Raw genomic sequence first — 18,276 nt, 5'->3', positions numbered from 1 at the left:
GAGAACTGTGACTAGTCCAAGGTCACCCAGCAGGCTTCATGTGTAGGGAGTGGGGAAACTAACCCGGTTCACCAGATTAGAGTCCGCCACTCATGTGGAGGAGTGGGGAATCAAACCCGGTTCTCCAGATTTGAGTCCACTACTCTTAAACACTATACCACACGGGCTCTCTAGTAACAGACGTAACAGAATAGACAGAAGGGAAGTCCTTAATCCTTTTCCACCTACCAGTGTGGAAAGAGTTAAGTTCCCTGCTCCTCACTTGGATTGTCAAATTATGACTTGCACAATGAACAGCCCTCATAGATCTATTATTACACACTGCCTGCAACCAAGTCTGGAGCAGTTCACACATTCAGCTGCCAGTATTTTCAGCAATCCCCTGGAGAACCCTCAAATGCATGTGCGAACTGCGCCCGAATCGTGTCAGTGATTTTGGCGCAATGCTCCTTCTTCCAACAATAGACTCAATCGTCAAAGAAGAAGGAATAAAAGTAGGAATTCTGCCTTGATTTCTCCCCTACTCTGGGATTACTCAAGAGGCATAAGAAGGAAGCCTCCCGCTCAGAATGAAACAACTCCTGGTATTGTTAGTAATATTATATGAGAACTGAAGCTACCTTGGGATAGCTTTCTCGTCATGCGATGGCAAAACTTATCGATGGAGGCAAACTTTTCAAGCAGTAAGCCTGATACAGTTGACAAACACCACTTCAATTGCTTCTGTACCGTGTCCATTTCTGGCCATAACTAATGGCCTACTAAAGCAATTTGTATTTTTGTATTGCCAGCCATGTTGACCAATAAAGAGAGTGTTCATTTAATTTTTTTAAATGTCTGGAGTTATCTAAAAACAGCAGGACCAAGTTAGAGCTGCTTTATCCTCTGCTCCAGAGCAAGGACTTCCCTTTCCATCTCATAAGGTAGGTCAGCATTCACTTGTTCCTCAAAATACTTCTTGATTTCTTCAACTTCCTTTCCCCAGAATTCCTTGGAGACGTCAAACAGAGCATGAGCATCGACACCTTCCAAGCCTTTCAAGTTCAACCCTGTGTCATCCGGGACGTAGCCGATAGCCGTCAGCCGGGCAGAGCCCCCTCCTTGGATCCGCTTGAACATCCATTCCAGCACGCGGGAGTTCTCACCAAAACCGGGCCACAGGAACCTGCCTTGCTTGTCCATCCGGAACCAGTTGACGTGGAATATCTTGGGCAGCTTTGCGACAGGTCGGTGCGCCATGCTGAGCCAGTGGGATAGGTATCGGCCAAAGTTGTAGCCGAAGAAAGGCCTCATGGCGAAAGGGTCATGCATGAGGATTTTGCCTGCAGGAAGGACACAGACGTGGTATCAGGGAACAGGTTGGGAGGACCCATCATCTCGCCAACAAACTGGTACATTTAGACTTGAAATGCTTTTGTTCTTTGAAAATTTTTGTTTTATTTCTTAAAAATATATAAACAAAACACAATAGAAAAGACTTGAAATGCTTCCAACATCAGACCTTGTAGCACATTATTGAATATTTGGAAGCATGAGGCTGCCTTGTGCTGAATCAGACCCTAGATCCATCAAAGACAGCACTGGCCTTTTATGAAGGGACGTTTCCCCGCGGTCGCCCCCGTCAACTGCTTCGAGGCTTCCTTTTGGAGCAGTGGACTCTGATCTGGAGAACCGGGTTTGATTCCCCCCTCCTCCACATGAGTAGCGGAGGCTAATCTGGTGAACTGGATTGGTTTCCCCACTCCTACGCACGAAGCCAGCTGTGTGACCTTGGGCCAGTCACAGCTCTGTTGGAGCTCTCTCAGTCCCACCTACCTCAAAGGTGTCTGTTGTGGGGAGGGGAAGGGAAGGAGATTGTAAGCCAGTTTGAGTCTCCCTTAAGTGGTAGAGAAAGTCAGCATATAAAAACCAACTCTAACCCAAGGTCACCCAGCTGGCTTCATGTGGAGGACTGGGAAAATCCAGTTCACCAGATTAGCATCCGCTGCTCATGGGGAGGAGTGGGGAATCAAACCTGGTTATCCAGATTAGAGTCCACCGCTCCAAACCACCACTCTTAACCACCACACCACGCTGGCTGAAGACTACTGGGTTACCAAGAACTGAAAGTGATACGACAGAGACACGATTGCCTTTTTCACTATGCACATTTCCTCACCGTTATTATGATACAATAAATACAATTTACTCAATTGAAGAAAGGAAACAGTTCCTAGAAATGAGGAGTTTGCAAGTAAGTATTTGTGAAAAAAGAGGAAATGTGCCATTTAAAATACATTGGCATTGTTTTATTTCAACTTACCTTTATGTTCCGCTGCGGCTGTTGCTTCTGATCTCATTGCAGCACCTATGAATACTCCGTGCTGCCAATTAAGGGCCTCGTAGACCAGAGGAACACCTGGAGAGAACAGGACAGCCACACAATGTAAAGGCTGGCGCATAATGTGTCTGTGCAAAGTACATTTCAGTCAATGCAATATCTGACAGGCAGCATCTGCAAGTCTGGGATTATACTACATCCTTCCTTCCTGTGTCTTGGTTCGAAATGTAAATATGTCAGTAAGGAGGTTATTCTATACATACACACCTATGCACACAAGGGTTGTAACCAAGGCCAGGATGCTAGCCCATAAAACTGGCTGCTGCTGGAGAGGAGTGGGTGGCAGAATACAGAAGAAGAAGAGTTGTTTTTTATATGCCAACTTTCTCTACCACTTAAGGGAGACTCAAACCGGCTTACAATCACCTTCCCTTCCCCTCCCCACAACAGACACCCTGTGACGTAGGTGGGGCTGAGAGAGCTCTAACAGAGCTGTGATTGGCCCAAGGTCACCCTGCTGGCTTCGTGTGTAGGAGTGGGGAAACAAATCCAGTTCACCAGATTAGCCTCCGCCGCTCATGTGGAGGAGTGGGGAATCAAACCCGATTCTCCAGATCAGAGTCCACCTCTTCAAACCACGGCTCTTAACCACTACACCACACTGGCAGAATACAGAACTAGGAATTACTGAGAGGGAACTAGACACACAGCTGCCATTTTCAGTAGAAGTCATGTGTATGTTATAAATGTCTTGTTCTTACCACCTACGTTTATTATATTACTATAAAGACGAACATCGGCTCGGGGGGAAAAATCCACTATCCCACACCTGCTTTGATTAAAACAGCATTCACATGAAGTGACAGATAGAATCCCCCCTTAAGCAGGGCAGAAAGGGAGTTGATAATTCTGTTGTTAATCCAAAATTCAGGGCTGGCTCATAACATATGTCCTGTAATGCACTATAAGGCTTTAGGTTCCTTTAAGTTGGTTAATATTGCTAAGATGCAAAGGTTTTGGTGCCATTCTCTGAGAACATCAAAAGGCAGTGACCAAGATACCACAGCCATTCCCATGGCCTGTGCAAATACATAGTTGCTGTTGTGAGTAAGAGATGATTAAACTGATTGAATTAGTTAAATAATTGTGTGACTAATTAAACCTATACGTTTTATACAATGCTTAGAATATGAATAAGATTCCATAAATTTAAGCTAAAATATTTAGAATTTATTAAAATATAGGACTAGAGTTAAACAGAGAAAGACAGAATATATAAGGTATAATTTTTTTTAATAGAAATATTAAACTACCTAAAAATTTACAAGGAGTGATGTTAAGTTATGGAAAGATAGTTTAGAGTAAATGAATGCATGAAAGTAGTGATAATATTTTAGCTTAAAAGTATATTTTGTAGCAAACTTAGGTTATTAATAGTTGACACTTGTATGTTATTAATTTGTACCTTTTTAGGTATATTATGTTTCCTATTCTGTATTTTCTACATTTTTGTTCTGTTTCTATTATTAAACAACAATAAACATAAGTTTTAAAAAATGGCTGTGGGCGTGAGTGACCGTGAGGGCACGGCCTGCTGGTGCCGGATTCTGCAACGCACCCAGTAGCTGGGCACATGTGTGGTGCTGCAGTCGCAGCCCTGGGGCCTCCATCACCACTTCTTGATGGACTGCAGTCACACACCAACACCCCTTACCTCTTCTGTAGTGCTCAGGGGGGAAGCAGCCACAGCCCTCCCACCGAATTAGCGCATGAGCCACGCCGGTTTTGCAAAATATAGCAAGAGTCCAGCAGAACCTTCAAGACTTAAAACTGTATTCCACCATTAAGTTTTCACGAGCCAGAACTCACTTCATCGGATGTACAAACTGTACATCCTTAGCAGTTCTGTTTATACTTAAAGCTGCAAGCAGCAGGAAACGTTTGTGTGGGGTGGTGGGGTGTTGTGGGGAAATAAAACAAGAGGTCCATGTAAAACAGGAACAATCAAAGCATAATCAAAGCATCTGGCATGGGTGAAAACCACCTGCACCTGTTCAGAGTGCGGTATACAAGACCAATCAAGTTTTAAACATGTCTTTTCAAAGTCACGGAAATAAGGTTAACATTGCTCTGTTGTCTGCTAGGTCAACTTTGAGTCCAGTTATAGCCCAGGCTAGCCTGATCTTGTCAGATCACGGAAGCTAAGCAGGGTCGGCCCTGCTTAGTATTTGCATGGGAGACCACCAAGGTATACCAGGGTCGTGAGGCAGAGACAGGCAATGGCAAACCACCACTGAAGATCTCTTGCTCTACGGGGTCGCCATAAGTCAGATGTGACTTGATGGCAAAAAAAAAAAAAAAAAAGGCTTAATAGATGGATCTTTTTGGAAAGTCGTACCTTCAGGTCTCCGCCCTCCAAAGATTATTCCCTCAATAGGAACGCCTCCCGGAGCCTCCCAGGCAGAATCAATGATGGGACACTGGCTGGCAGGTGTGCAGAATCGGGAATTGGGGTGAGCGCATGGTTCTCCTGAAAACAAATATACCGTCAACGCACAATTCACAACTGCGCCATTAGCCTAAAGTGCAAAGATAGTAGAACGAAGGAGGATAAGTGTCCTGGGCTTTACCGCTCTTGGTGGTCCATTCTTTGTTCTTCCATGAGAGCACCGTCACTCCTGGTTCAAGGTTTTCCTCGATACCTTCCCAGTAGATGCTTCCATCGCTGGTTTCTCCTACATTGGTGAAGATGGTGTTCTTCTGTATAGTCTTCATAGCATTCGGGTTTGTTTTCTCTGAAGTTCCAGGCGCAACCCCAAAAAAGCCGTTCTCCGGATTGATCGCTCTTAAATTGCCTGGAGAATTTTCCAAATGACACGAGTTTTAAATGTTAAGAGTCTGTCGGATGTGGGGTGGTATATGTGTGTCACAGAGGTCCTTCTTCCCACACAATTAATACATACACACACACAAACACCAGGGTATCATATAACTCACTCTTTGTCTCACTCCATACACCCACCTAAACTATTTTTGCACTCCTTACACATTGGGGAGTGCAAAAAGTCCTATGAGGAAAGGTTGAAGGAGCTGGGTATGTTTAGCCTGCAGAGGAGAAGACTGAGAGGTGATATGATAACCATCTTCAAGTACTTGAAGGGCTGTCATATAGAGGATGGTGCCAAGTTGTTTTCTGTTGCCCCAGAAGGTCGGACCAGAACCTACAGGTTGAAATTAAATCAAAAGAGTTTCTGTCTAGACAATAGGAAGAATTGTCTAAATTTACAGCAGTTCCTCAGTGGAACAGGCTTCCTCAGGAGGTGGTAAGCTCTCCTTCCCTGGAGGTTTTAAAGCAGAGGCTAGATGGCCATCTGTCAGCAATGCTGATTCTATGAACTTAGGTAGTTCATGAGAGGGAGGGCATCTTGGCCATCTTCTGGGCACTGGGTGTGTGTGGGAGAGGTAGTTGTGAATTTCCTGCATTGTGCAGGGGTTTGGACTAGATGACCCTGGTGGTCCCTTCCAACTCTATGATTCTATGATTATTCAAGTCACAGGGCTCTGTTACCTTCTTCGTCAAATTTCATCCAAGCAATATCATCCCCAACACACTCGACCTTCCACCCTGGCAAAGTTGGATTCATCATGGCCAAGTTGGTTTTCCCACAAGCACTAGGAAAAGCAGCTGCAAAGTACTTCTTTTCGCCTTCTGGGTTTGTGATACCCAAGATCTATTGGGGAAAAAACACATTATTTATTTATTTGTAATACTTCATACACACACAACTCACTTTTTCCCCCAGTGGGGACCCAAAACAGTTTACATCACTCCAGTTTATCTTCATGACAACCCTGTGAGGTAGGTTAGTCCAAAGTCCAAGGCCAATCAGCAGCTTCCATGACACTCAATGAAGTATGGGATCAATCATCCAAAGCCCAAAGGGCAAGCATTTCATTTATCTATTTTCATCCTGCTTTTATTTCCAATGGGGACCCAAAGAGGTTTAGAACATGATTCTCCCTTCCTCCATTCCCTCACAACAACCCTGTGAGGTAGGCTAGGCTGAAATAATGTGACTGGCCTAAGGTCACCCAGTGAGCTTCCAGGGCAGAACGCAGAATCGAACGTGGGTTACCCAGATCCCAATGGAGACCCATGCCAGGATAAAACATTCTTCCCTCTTCCATTTTGTCCAGACGACAACCCTGTGGTGTAGGTTAGGCTGAGAGTGAGAGAGAGAGAGAGAGAGAGAGAGAGAAAGAGGGAGGGAGGGAGAGGAAGATAGGAGGGGAGAGAGACTAGGGATACTGGCCCAAAGTCAACCTCACCTACCTCGCTGGACTATTGTGAGGACTAAATGAAAACGTGGAGAATCATGCATGCTGCCCTGGGATAAAGGTGCATAGATAGAAGGTTAGCTGATGCGAGTACTCTTGTACTACTGATGGAGGGGCCAGGTGAGAATTGTTTGCCTCAGATCTCCATGTGAGGTTATCACCAAGCTGTGGTTATTGCCCTGGGGACTTCCAGCTCTTTTGTATTTATTATTACTACTGCTACTACGGTACTACTTAGGAGCCCCGTGGCACAGAGTGGTAAGCTGCAGTACTGCAGTCCAAGCCCTGCTCATGACCTGAGTTCCACCCAACGGAAGTTGGTTTCAGGTAGCCGGCTCAAGATTGACTCAGCCTTTCATCCTTCCGAGGTCGGTAAAATGAGGACCCAGCTTGCTGGGGGTAAAGGGAAGACGACTGGGGAAGGCACTGGCAAACCACCCCGTAAAACAAAGTCTGCCTAGTAAACGTTGGGATGTGACATCACCCAGTGGGTCAGGAATGACCCAGTGCTTTCACAGGGAACCTTTACCACCACCACCACCACCACCACCACCACCACTACTACTAGCAGTAGTAGTAGCAGCAGAAGTAGCAATAATAATACTATACTACTGCTGCTGCTGCTGCTACTGGTACTAATTTCATTTGTTGCCTGCCTTTCTCAAGGCATAATTACAAAATATGAAAAGCAATTCCAATTCCTCCAATTATCAATACAGTAAGACTAGGATTACAGAACTGGGAAGCAGTGCTAATGAAAAACTGTGGAAGGCAACAAAATCTGTTTTAAGACATGACTTACCATAATGAAGAAAGGGGATTACAAAGTCAGTTAAAAAAACGGGAAGAGACATGTACAATAAACATTGCAATAGATTACAAAGCTATATTTTATATTACACTGGCATAAAAACGGTATCCATTTAACAGATCTTAGTTTACTTCATAAAGGTAAACACTGTCCCCGGTATTTACAGCAGTAATAAAAATAAAGTTTACGGCTTAAAAATATTGTCGAAGGCTTTCACGGTCAGAGTTCATTGGTTCTTGTAGGTTATCCGGGCTGTGTAACCGTGGTCTTGGAATATTCCAAGACCACGGTTACACAGCCCGGATAACCTACAAGAACCAAAGTTTACGGCTGTTCAAAAGGGGGGAGTAAAAAATCTCACCCTGTCTTTGAGGTGTTCCTAAAACAGCTTTGGAGATTTACTTTAGATATACTTTGTACATGAATACACAGCAGTGGGTGATTGGAGCACTCCCCAAAACCTGCAGATATTTCTTTAGTGAAGACACAACTAAAGCGAACATTGCTTTTTTTGCAGTTGCTACAACATCTAGCTAGCTGGCAAAATTCTATTTTTGCATGCAGCAAAAGAGAGGAAAAAAGAGCAGCATTTCCCCCCACAGGTGCTCAGGACCACATGTGGGGTAAAGCTTTCTAAGCATGGAGTCCCTGAAGAATTCTTGCAACCAATAAACCTCAAGCATGCTAATGTGAACAGGAGAAGAAGTATAGTGTACAAATCTATAGTGAGACCACACTTGGAATACTGTGTACTAGGGCTGTCGATTCGGTTCCACCCGAACCGCAAAACAGCCGAACTTCCCCTGGTTTGGCGGTTTGGCGGTTCGGATGGAACAGAACCGCAAAAATGGTGGGAAACCGTGGTCCCAAACTCGGTAAGTTCGGGAGACCGCAGAAAAAATTCGGCAGGTTCGGGATCCCCCAAACCTGCCTTTTCCCACCTTTAAGGAGCTCTCTGGAAGGCAAACAAGCTTGCCTTCCAGAGAGCTCAACCCGGCGGGGGACAGGATCACCTTCCCTCCCCCCCAAATCTCCCGGGCGATCCTGGCCCCTGGATCGCCTTCCCTCCCCCCCAATCTTCCCCCCCCAATCTCCGTGGAGCAGTTTAAAGCCCCCCCGCCCGCCTTCCCGGGGCTCCCAGGAAAGCGGGCGGGGGGCTCTTTGAACTGCTCCACACTGCCATGGCTGGCAGCGCGGATCTCCCTGTGCACTCTCTCCATACCATGCATAATTTTATAATTTTCTCATAATTTTTTCATAATACTAAAACGCGAGGTCATCTGCTGAAACTGGAGGGTGAGAGATTCAAAACTGATAAAAGGAAGTATTTCTTCACACAACGCATAGTTAAATTGCGGAACTCCCTGCCCCAGGATGTGGTGATGGCTGCCAACTTGGAAGGCTTTAAGAGGGGAGCGGACAAGTTCATGGAGGAGAGGGGTATTCATGGTTACTAGTAAAAATGGATACTAGCCATGATGCATACCTATTCTCTCCAGGATCAGAGGAGCATGCCTATTCTATTAGGTGCTGTGGAACACGGGCAGGATAATGCTGCTGCAGTCGTCTTGTTTGTGGGCTTCCTAGAGTCACCTGGTTGGCCACTGTGTGAACAAACTGCTGGACTTGATGGACCTTGGTCAGATCCACCATGGCCGTTCTTATGTTCTTAGTGACTGGCTGAACCATTCCCATGGTTCCAACCAAAACAGGTCACACTCAATATTTGTTTGGAACTCCATCTCAGGAAGGAGAGAAGTATCTGGGAAGGGAGAGATCAATTGGAACAGAGAGGTACTGGCTGGAGAAAGGGTTATGCATTTTCACCTTGGTCCAGCCTCTCTGCTCACTCCCAAAGCTTCTTTGGAGAGCAATCCTAAGCAGGTCCACAGAGAATCCTACTCTGGACTATTCAATAGGGCTTACTCCCAAGAAAAATTTATCAGGATTGCACTGTTTGTGTGGGACAAAGGACTAGGGGAGGTTGTTGCACATGTTTGATAGAATATTTTGCTCGGCCCTAACCTGCAGTGCAATAAATTATTTCACACCGCTGCAATATAAACCACTGAATAAAATAAATTTCTTGTAGGAATTCACCTTCATCATATTGGGATTTAAATAATGCTTTCGTTAAAAACCTTTCCTACCAGCATGTGTTCAGCAAGCCAGCCCTCCTCCTTGGCAATCCTGCTGGCAATTCTGAGAGCAAAACACTTTTTCCCCAGTAGGGAATTGCCTCCATAACCACTTCCAAAGGAGATGATCTCTCTGTGGTCAGGGATGTGAGCAATCAGAGTCATATCAGGGTTACACGGCCAGTTATTCACCAGAGGTTCTGTAAAATACAAAACAGGTTATGTTAGTTTTTTCTTGTAATCAGTTGGATTAGAGTGCAATTTTTTTTAACACACAGTATGTTCTAAACTGGAACACTTTATTTATTTTGTACATAAAAGTTGAGTTGCAATACTGGTTTTCTATCACTAGATGTCACTGTAGTGCTGCTTGCACAGCTAAAAGAAGTCTAGCAGCATGTAGCAAGGTCCTTTGAGAACATCTGGTGCTTCATACATTCTCTGTGACAGGAAAGGACGGGACAAAATTTTACATTACAAAGACTGTTCCAAATATCTGCAGGAGGTATCTTATGTATAAGCAGTTTTCCAGTCCATTTTTTAAATGGAAACACCACCGATAGTTAACATTTGTTACTCAAATCTATGCTGGCAAGCCCATAAAGAAAACCATCCTGAATCTTATATTACGACAATAAAATGCATAGAATGCTGTATATTCTACATGTTTTGGTCTGGAAGTTAGCCAAAGTTAGCCAAAGTTAGCCAAAGACAGGTCGCTTACTTTTCAACGGCAAAGGACATCCAACGGAATGGAGGCATTTTACAAATTCCCCATCCCCAAGGGCTTCCAGGACAGACGTTCCCATCCGGGTCATAATTCTCATGCTGGCTACAACATATGGGGAATCTGTCAGCTCGATCCCAAACTTGGATAGAGGAGAACCAAGTGGTCCCATGCTGAAAGGGATGACGTACATAGTGCGCCCTGCAAAAGAGAAACAGAGTAAGGATTTTTTTGGGGGGGAAATAACCACTCTGAATACATTATGGATCTCTGCCACATCTACTCTCTCTCTCTCATTCTTACACTCACACACAAATCTGCCTTTATATTTTAGAATCTTTTTTAAAAAGAAACTGAATACTAATCCTATTCAAATTGATTGGCAGCTGCCAGAAGGCAGTATTTAAGGTACAGATTACATGTTCAGTAGAATTAAGTGTTAAAACATTTTCCTGGATACTTCCATTTGAGAGCCAGTATGATGTGTTGGACTAGGTCCCAGACACAAGTTCAAATACCACTCTACCATAGAAGCTTACTGGGTGACCTTGGACCAGCCCCACTTTTAGCCTAACCTACATCACAGGGCTCTTGTTGAGAGAGAAAGGAGGAGGGGAGAACAGTGTTGTAAGCCGTTTTAGTCTCCAGCTATTACAACTGATCTCCAGCTGATAAAGATCAGTTCACCTGGAGAAAAGGGCCGCTTCAGCAATTGGACTATATGGTATTGAAGTCCTTCCCCTCCCCAAACCCCGCCCTCCTCAGGCTCCGCCCCCAAACACCTCCCACTGGTGGTAAAGAGGGACCCGGTAACCCTATTCCTGGCTGTCTCTACCTTTCATGCAGCCAGGGAATCGGACACTGAAGGCTTTCTCAAACTCTTCTTCCGACATCCAGCGCCCCAGCTGGCTCACTCCGCTTTGAGGGATGGGGATGGTGTCCCTCTGCTCCTGGGTGACAATGACCGTTTTGCTTTCAATCCTAGCCACGTCCCTGGGGTCTGTGGAAGCCAACCAGCTGCAAAGATAAGAAGCAGGACAGTCAGGAACATATTACAGAAATCCCTCATGATTCCTTCTTACCTGAAGAACGGCAGCATGAATTTACAGTGCAATCCAGCCATTTAGTTATGCTGTTCTAAAGGCTTTTCTACATTCATGTTTTTCATGTCTAACTTCCTGTTTCTTGGTTTGTGTGTGTGTCTGTGTGTGGGGGAGTTTCAGTTCCCCATGTGTTTTGCTCCCTCTAGTGGTCGATTCGACATCGCCCAGCTTTAAATAGAGCATGAAAAACTTCCATTTAAATCTGCAGGGTATTACACTTCATTTAAAGCTGTGTGATGTCCAATCAACTACTAGAGGGACCAAACCCGTGCAGAACTGAACACCCCCACGCCCCCAAGAACAAGAAATTAGAAATGAGGAACACAAGAATGTGGAAAAGCCCTAGATGGGATTGCAAAATTTAAAATAACGACAGTATCAGGACTGCAGTCCGATTCCTCTTCTTTCCAAACTGCACATTGACGGGTGGTTCTATGATCATTGAAAACTTTGTTTTCTTTTCTTTTACAGGTTGTAGCCAGTGGGGTTGAGACTTTCAAGAAACCAGAGGCACAAAGTGATTTTTAACCCATTCCCTGAGAATAGCCACACCATACTTTTTCTTCTGCAGGGATAACTGTGCCTTGGGTGATTTTCAGTGGCTTTAAACCATGATTTACAGTTTCCTAAGAAAGTCCAAGAGCCGCCGTGGTATAGTGGTTACGAGCGGCGGACTCTAAGATGGAAAACCGGGTTCGATTCCCCGCTCCTCCACATGAAGCCTGCTGGGTGACCTTGGGCCATTCACAGTTCTCTCCGAACTCTCTCAGCCCACATGGCAGCAGGCAATGGCACACCACCTCCAAACGTCTCTTGCCTTGAAAACCCTACGGGGTCGCCATAAGTCAGCTGTGACTTGACGGCACACAAACACACACAAAAGGGTTGCTAAGCAGAGGCAGGCAATGGCAAACTACCTCTGCATTTCTCTGGCCTTCAAAACCCTACAGCATTGCCATACCTCAGCTGTTACTTGATGGTCAAACTAAAGCAGGGTTACATCCTTTAAGCCATTAAAATCAATGGGTTTAGAAGGGTGTAACTCTGCTTAGTAGGGTTGCCAACTGCCTGGAGGAAAAAAATGCCCTGTGCCTTTAACAGAGGCTTTAATATGATGCTGTTTACCAAGTGATGTTATTTAACCTCCACGCCATGATAAGTTTCAGCTGCCTATTTCCACACATTAAGCCTCTGTTAAAAGGACAGAATACCAGTCCTGCTAACAACCCTACTTAGGAGGGTGGCACTGTTAGCATCCTGGTTACTGGAAAAGAAACAAAGCTTTGTTTCCCTTTGACAGGAGAGCAAGTTAGAGAACATCCTTTTTTCTAGCTGAAAGGGATCTGAGCTGAGTCCCGGGTCCTCCCCTGTTGTCGGCATTTAGCCCGGGCTTGGCTAGAGGTGCAAGCCTTTGGCACAGGCTGAAGGGAAAGAACCAAAGGGCTCTTGGCCCTTGACTCTTATTTACTTACTGCCTTCATTTATATTCTGCCTTTCTCGATGAGGCTCAAGGTGGAATACGTAACTTAAGACAATGCAATAAGAACTGCATAAAACGTATCTATAGTCAACCACAAGGTTAGAAGACTATAGAATAACGCAAACAGTGCATGCAATATAACAGTATATTACATACAAATAATGTAATAGAGCTGAACTGGCAAACACTGTAATAAAGCATGCAATATATACGAGGAACAAAGCAATGAAAAACCACTAAACGTCACAGACGTTAAATAGCCTTATTCCCTGTTATAAAAAAATACCCTCCTGAATAGGGTTGCCACGTCCCTCTTCACCACCGGTAGGAGGTTTTGGGGTCAGAGGCTGAGAAGGGCGGGTTTGGAGAGGGGAATTCAATGCCATAGACTCCAATTGTCAAAGCAACCACTTTCTCCAGGTGAACTGATTTCTATTGGCTGGGGATCACTTGTAATAGCAGGAGGCCTCCAGCTAGTACCTGGAGGTTGGCAACCCTACCTCCCGAACAATTCCGTTTTACACATTCTGAGAAATAGAGAGAGTTTTCCTGACCTCATCAGGAAGGCCATTCTGCTAGGTATAGGGTTGCCAGCTCTGGGTTGGGAAAGGAGATTTTTGGGACGGAGCCAGGGGAGGGGAGGGTTTGGGGAAGGGAGGGACCTCATAGACTCCACCCTCCAAATAATGCCATAGAGTCCACCCTCCAAAATGATCAAACAAAAAAAAAAAAGGGGGGGGAACCTCAACCAGAAAAGTACAGGGAGCCTCAAAGGTTGAGCTGGAAACTATAAAATCTATAACAAAATAATTATATTTATTATACAGTGTACACAATAAGTTTGTTAAAAACTCAGGGGCTAGAGTGCAGGCTACATTCGTTATAAATGACCGATACAAGAACATAGACATTTTGGCCTATTGGGCCTTCCTCAGCGGTCATAAATACAAAACATGATTATTAAAAACCAGATGTGTTTTTAATATTTCAGGCCATGTGTTTTTAACAACTTTATTGTATACACCTTACAAAGTAGCCATTTTCTCCAGCGGGACTGAAACAGGATGCTGATCTAGATAGACCAGTGGTCTGATCCAGCAGGGCTATCCTTACTTATGTTCTCTATAAAGGAAGCCACTGCCCTCAGTTTGCAAGACCTAAGCAAGGCTGTTAATGATAGGACATTTTGGGGGACATTAATTGATACGGTCGCCAGGAGTCGGAACTGACTTGATGGCACTTAACACAACTGGTAGTCCCCCCCACTACACAATAGTGACTTGCAATGACAGAGAAATTCCTTTCTGTCTTCTGTGCAGCTATGTAAGGTGCAGAACCTCTACCTGTCCTTAATAGGAAAAGCAACAGAGAAACAAATCTGTCATTTATTTCCATAATAAAGTATGAAGAAGAAGAAGAGTTGGTTTTTATATGCCGACTTTCTCTACCACTTAAGGGAGAATCAAGCCGGCTTACAATCACCTTCCCTTCCCCTCCCCACAACAGACACCCTGGGAGGTAGGTGGGGCTGAGAGAGCTGTGACTAGCCCAAGCTCACCCAGCTGGCTTTATGTGTAGGAGTGGGGAAACCAACCCGGTTCACCAGATTAGCGTCCGCCACTCATGTGGAAGAGTGGGGAATCAAACCCAGTTCTCCAGATTAGAGTCCACCACTCCAAACCACCGCTCTTAACTACTACACCACGCTGGTGTATTTAATTATTATTTAATTACTCATTGAGTAATGAAATAGCAAGCAGGTATATGAAACTGGCAACAATATGAACACCTCTGTGGCTTACAACAGATTGACTGGGGTAGTTCAGTAGATTTCGGGATCACCACCCCCATGCATCGGCATCACTTACCAGTTCTCGTATTTGCTAAGCTTCCGAATCAGGCCTTGCTCTACCATCAGCTCCAAGATCCTCTTGTTCTCCTCCTCTGAGCCGTCGCAGATGTGGATGGACTCTGGCTGGCATAGCTTGGCATTACTTTCAATGAAGTCCCTCATGCCTGGTGCCAGTTTCTTCAGATCCCCCTGGACGACCTTTGGGGCGACGTTCACTTGAGTCTGCTGCTGGGGTGGCATGGCGTATTCTTTGTGGGAGGTCTGGCAAGTGCAAATGGATTGCAAACTGGTTTTTAAAAGAGTGTTGCAAATAGGGTTGCCAGGTCCCTCTTCGCCACTGGCGGGAGGCTTTTGGGGCGGAGTCTGAGGAGGGCGGGGTTTGGGGAGGAGAGGGACTTCAATGCCATAGAGTCCAATTGGCAAAGCGGCTGTTTTCTCCAGGTGAACTGATCTCTATCAGCTGGAGATCAGTTGTAATAGCAGGAGATCTCCAGATAGTACCTGGAGGTTGGGAACCCTAAGCAATACAGCTGTTTCTACTTGGAAACAAAAGGGCCTCCTGCCAGGTGGCTGAATCTGACATGAAACTGGCATGCCTTCTTCTCATATCAGGCACTCAGCTTAGAGTTGCCAGCTCCAGGATGGGAAACACCTGGAGATTTTTGGGGCGGAGCCTGAGGAGGGCAGGGAAGAGAGGGACTTCAATGCCATAGAGTCCAATTGCCAAAGAGGCCATTTTCTCCAGGTGAACTGATCTCTATCAGCTGGAGACCAGTTGTAATAGCAGATCTCCAGCTCGCACCTGGAGGTTGGCAACCCTAGTTGCAAACCGGATCGTGGGTGAAACAATAGCTACACCAAGCCTGGGTGGGGCTGTGGCTCAGTGGCAGAGCATCTGCTTGGCATCCGAAGTTCAGTCCCCCAGCATCTCCAGTTAGACGAACAAAGTTGGAGGTGCTATGAAAGACCTTTTGCCTCAGACTCTGGGGAGCTGCTGCCAGTCTGAGTGGACAGTACTGGCTTTGATGGATCCTTCGGCAGTTTTGGAGGGCAGATATGAGAAAGGGAGGGACCAGTGGCGAAGAGGGACCTGGCAACCCTACCCACTCACAATGAACTGCTTGGGGAGGGGCCATGGCTCAGTGGCATAGCCTCTGCTTGGCATGCAGAAGGTCCCAGGTTCAATCCCCGGCATCTCCAGTTAAAGGGACTAGGCAAGTAGGTGATGTGAAAGACCCCTGCCTGAGACCCTGGAGAGCCGCTGCCAGTCTGAGTTGACAATACTGACTTTGATGGACCAAGGGTCTGATTCAGTATAAGGCAGCATCATGTGTTCATGTGTTCAAGTGCCATACTCAAGCAGAACCTGTAGATGCTCACATGACAAAGCTGAAACTATCGAACAAATGATCATGAAGTGTCCTATATTTAATGAGCTGAGGACCGGTTTAATTACTCCTTTATTTAAAAATATGGAAATGTCCAACGAGGCATCTGGCAGTACGAGGGCGCAGGTGAGGTGGCTACTGTCAGATACAAATGATTCTGTTACTCTGTCTGTGGCAAAATTTATAGGGGCAACAATTAAATATCAAAGACTAACACTAAGGCATTTTTACGCCTTCATTTTCTGCTCAAGGCTTTAGCTGTATGAGCAGAGATAGATAGATAGATAGATAGATAGATAGATAGATAGATAGATAGATAGATAGATAGATAGATAGATAGATAGATAGATAGACAGACAGACAGACAGACAGACAGACAGACAGACAGACAGACAGACAGACATACCTTGATGGACCAAGGGTCTGATTCAGTACAAGGTAGCTTCATGCGTATGTTCGTTTGTGTGTGTGTGATTAAAAAAAACACATCAGTGCTCTTTATCAGTTTTTCGTTATGCATTTATTTGTTCATTTTGCCATTAAGTCACAGCTGACATATGGCGACCCTGTAGGGTTTTCAAGGCAAGAGACGTTCAGAGGGGGTTGGCCATTGCCTGCCTCCATTTCACACCCTGGTATTCCTTGGAGGTCTCCCATCCAAATACTAGCCAGGGTCAGGGCTGAGAGTGTGTGACTGGCCCAAGGTCACCCAGCAAGTTTCCATGGCGTGAGTGAGGATCTGAACCTAGTTTTTCCCAGATCCTAGTCCAACACCTTAACCACTACACCATGCTGGCTCTTGTTTGTTTGTTTAGAACATTTTAATTCCACCCCTCCAGGAATGCGCCCGAGGTGGCTTACAAAATAAAATAATAAAAAAACATTGAAATATATGATTTACAATCCAATAATTCCTAATTTGTTGCTGCCATGTTTTCATTTTTCAAAGAGACTGTGGATATCAGTTTTAATTTGCTTGGGAACAACTCTAGAAATCCTCAAAGCTGAAAAGAAGTATTTAAACACATGAATCTGCCTTATACTGAGTTCAGATAATTGGACCACCAAGGTCAGTATTGTCTATTCGGAGCACCAGCAGCTCTCCAGGCAGAGATCTTTCATATCACCTCCTACTTGGTCTTTTTAACTTCAGATGCCAGGGACCGAACCCGACACCTTATGAGTGCAAAGCAGGTGCTCTACTGCTGAGCGACAGCCCTCGCTAAATATGTCTTAAAATACCGTCAATAAAAAGGTGCATGTCTAGGGTTGCCAACCTCCAGGTTCTAGCTGGAGATCTCCTGCTATTACAACTGATCTCCAGACAGTACAGATCAGTTCTCCTGGATATAGGGTTGCCAACTTCCAGGAATCCTATTTATGGCATAGGTTTTTTGTATTGCTTAACTTCCAGGTAGTAGCTGGAGATCTCCTGCTATGACCAGTGATCTCCAGCCGATAGAGATCAGGACACCTGGAGAAAATAGCCGCTTTGGCAATTGGACTCTATGGCATCGAAGTCCCCCCCTTCCCCTCCTCAGGCTCCGCCCCAAAAATCTCCAGGTATTTCCCAACCCGGTGCTGGCAACCCTATACATGTCATCAGACAGAGTAATAACAGTTCCCTCGCACATTGCAATCAAGATTTTAAAAAAGCACACGAGTTGTATACTTACTTTACTAGGAGAGACTCGGCTCGTGAACAGCGTTCGCTGTCCCTTCCAGATAGCAAGGTGTTCCCCTTGCTGAGATCTTCCGAAGACCTCTGGTGGCCCAGAAAGCATCTTCGTCGCTTAAATACTCACTCTCTGTTATGGTCCACCCCACCAAAGAGGCTCGTGGCCTACGTCACTCAGGAAAACGTGTCCTTTGGGCCCTTGCCAAAGGGTGGACGTCCTCAAGAACAGCTAAGCGCCAGAAGTCCCAAAGAGGTTATCATTTGACCATCGCCATTAATGAGTGCCTGAAACGGAGGCTTTTCCCCCCCTCGGCCCTCCTTGTTCCAGTGTTTCCAAAGCCCTTACGAAATCTAATGACTGAGCCAACCTTTGGCCTGGTTTTATCCTGAAGCAAAGAAAAGACGCTCTGCCGTCACTCCTCAATACAAACAAAAGCCAAG

General features: G+C 45.4%; 1 protein-coding gene across 1 annotated transcript; it reads right to left on the bottom strand.

The window, feature by feature from the left end:
- Positions 1–867: 867 nt before the first annotated feature.
- On the bottom strand, positions 868–15,009 carry PCK1 (phosphoenolpyruvate carboxykinase 1). Its single transcript, XM_056844128.1, has 9 exons — positions 14,786–15,009; positions 11,170–11,351; positions 10,332–10,535; positions 9,620–9,807; positions 5,889–6,051; positions 4,951–5,175; positions 4,719–4,850; positions 2,303–2,398; positions 868–1,322 (listed from the first exon to the last, which is right to left on the bottom strand). Exons 1-9 carry the CDS (start codon positions 15,007–15,009, stop codon positions 868–870), a joined length of 1,869 nt encoding a protein of 622 aa, XP_056700106.1.
- Between the last annotated feature and the right edge of the window lie 3,267 nt (positions 15,010–18,276).

Source organism: Euleptes europaea, chromosome 2 (genome assembly GCF_029931775.1).
Source record: "Euleptes europaea isolate rEulEur1 chromosome 2, rEulEur1.hap1, whole genome shotgun sequence".
Lineage (NCBI taxonomy): Eukaryota > Metazoa > Chordata > Lepidosauria > Squamata > Sphaerodactylidae > Euleptes > Euleptes europaea.
The sequence above is the reverse complement of the archived record's forward strand: the minus strand, read 5'-3'. Positions and strand labels throughout refer to the sequence as shown.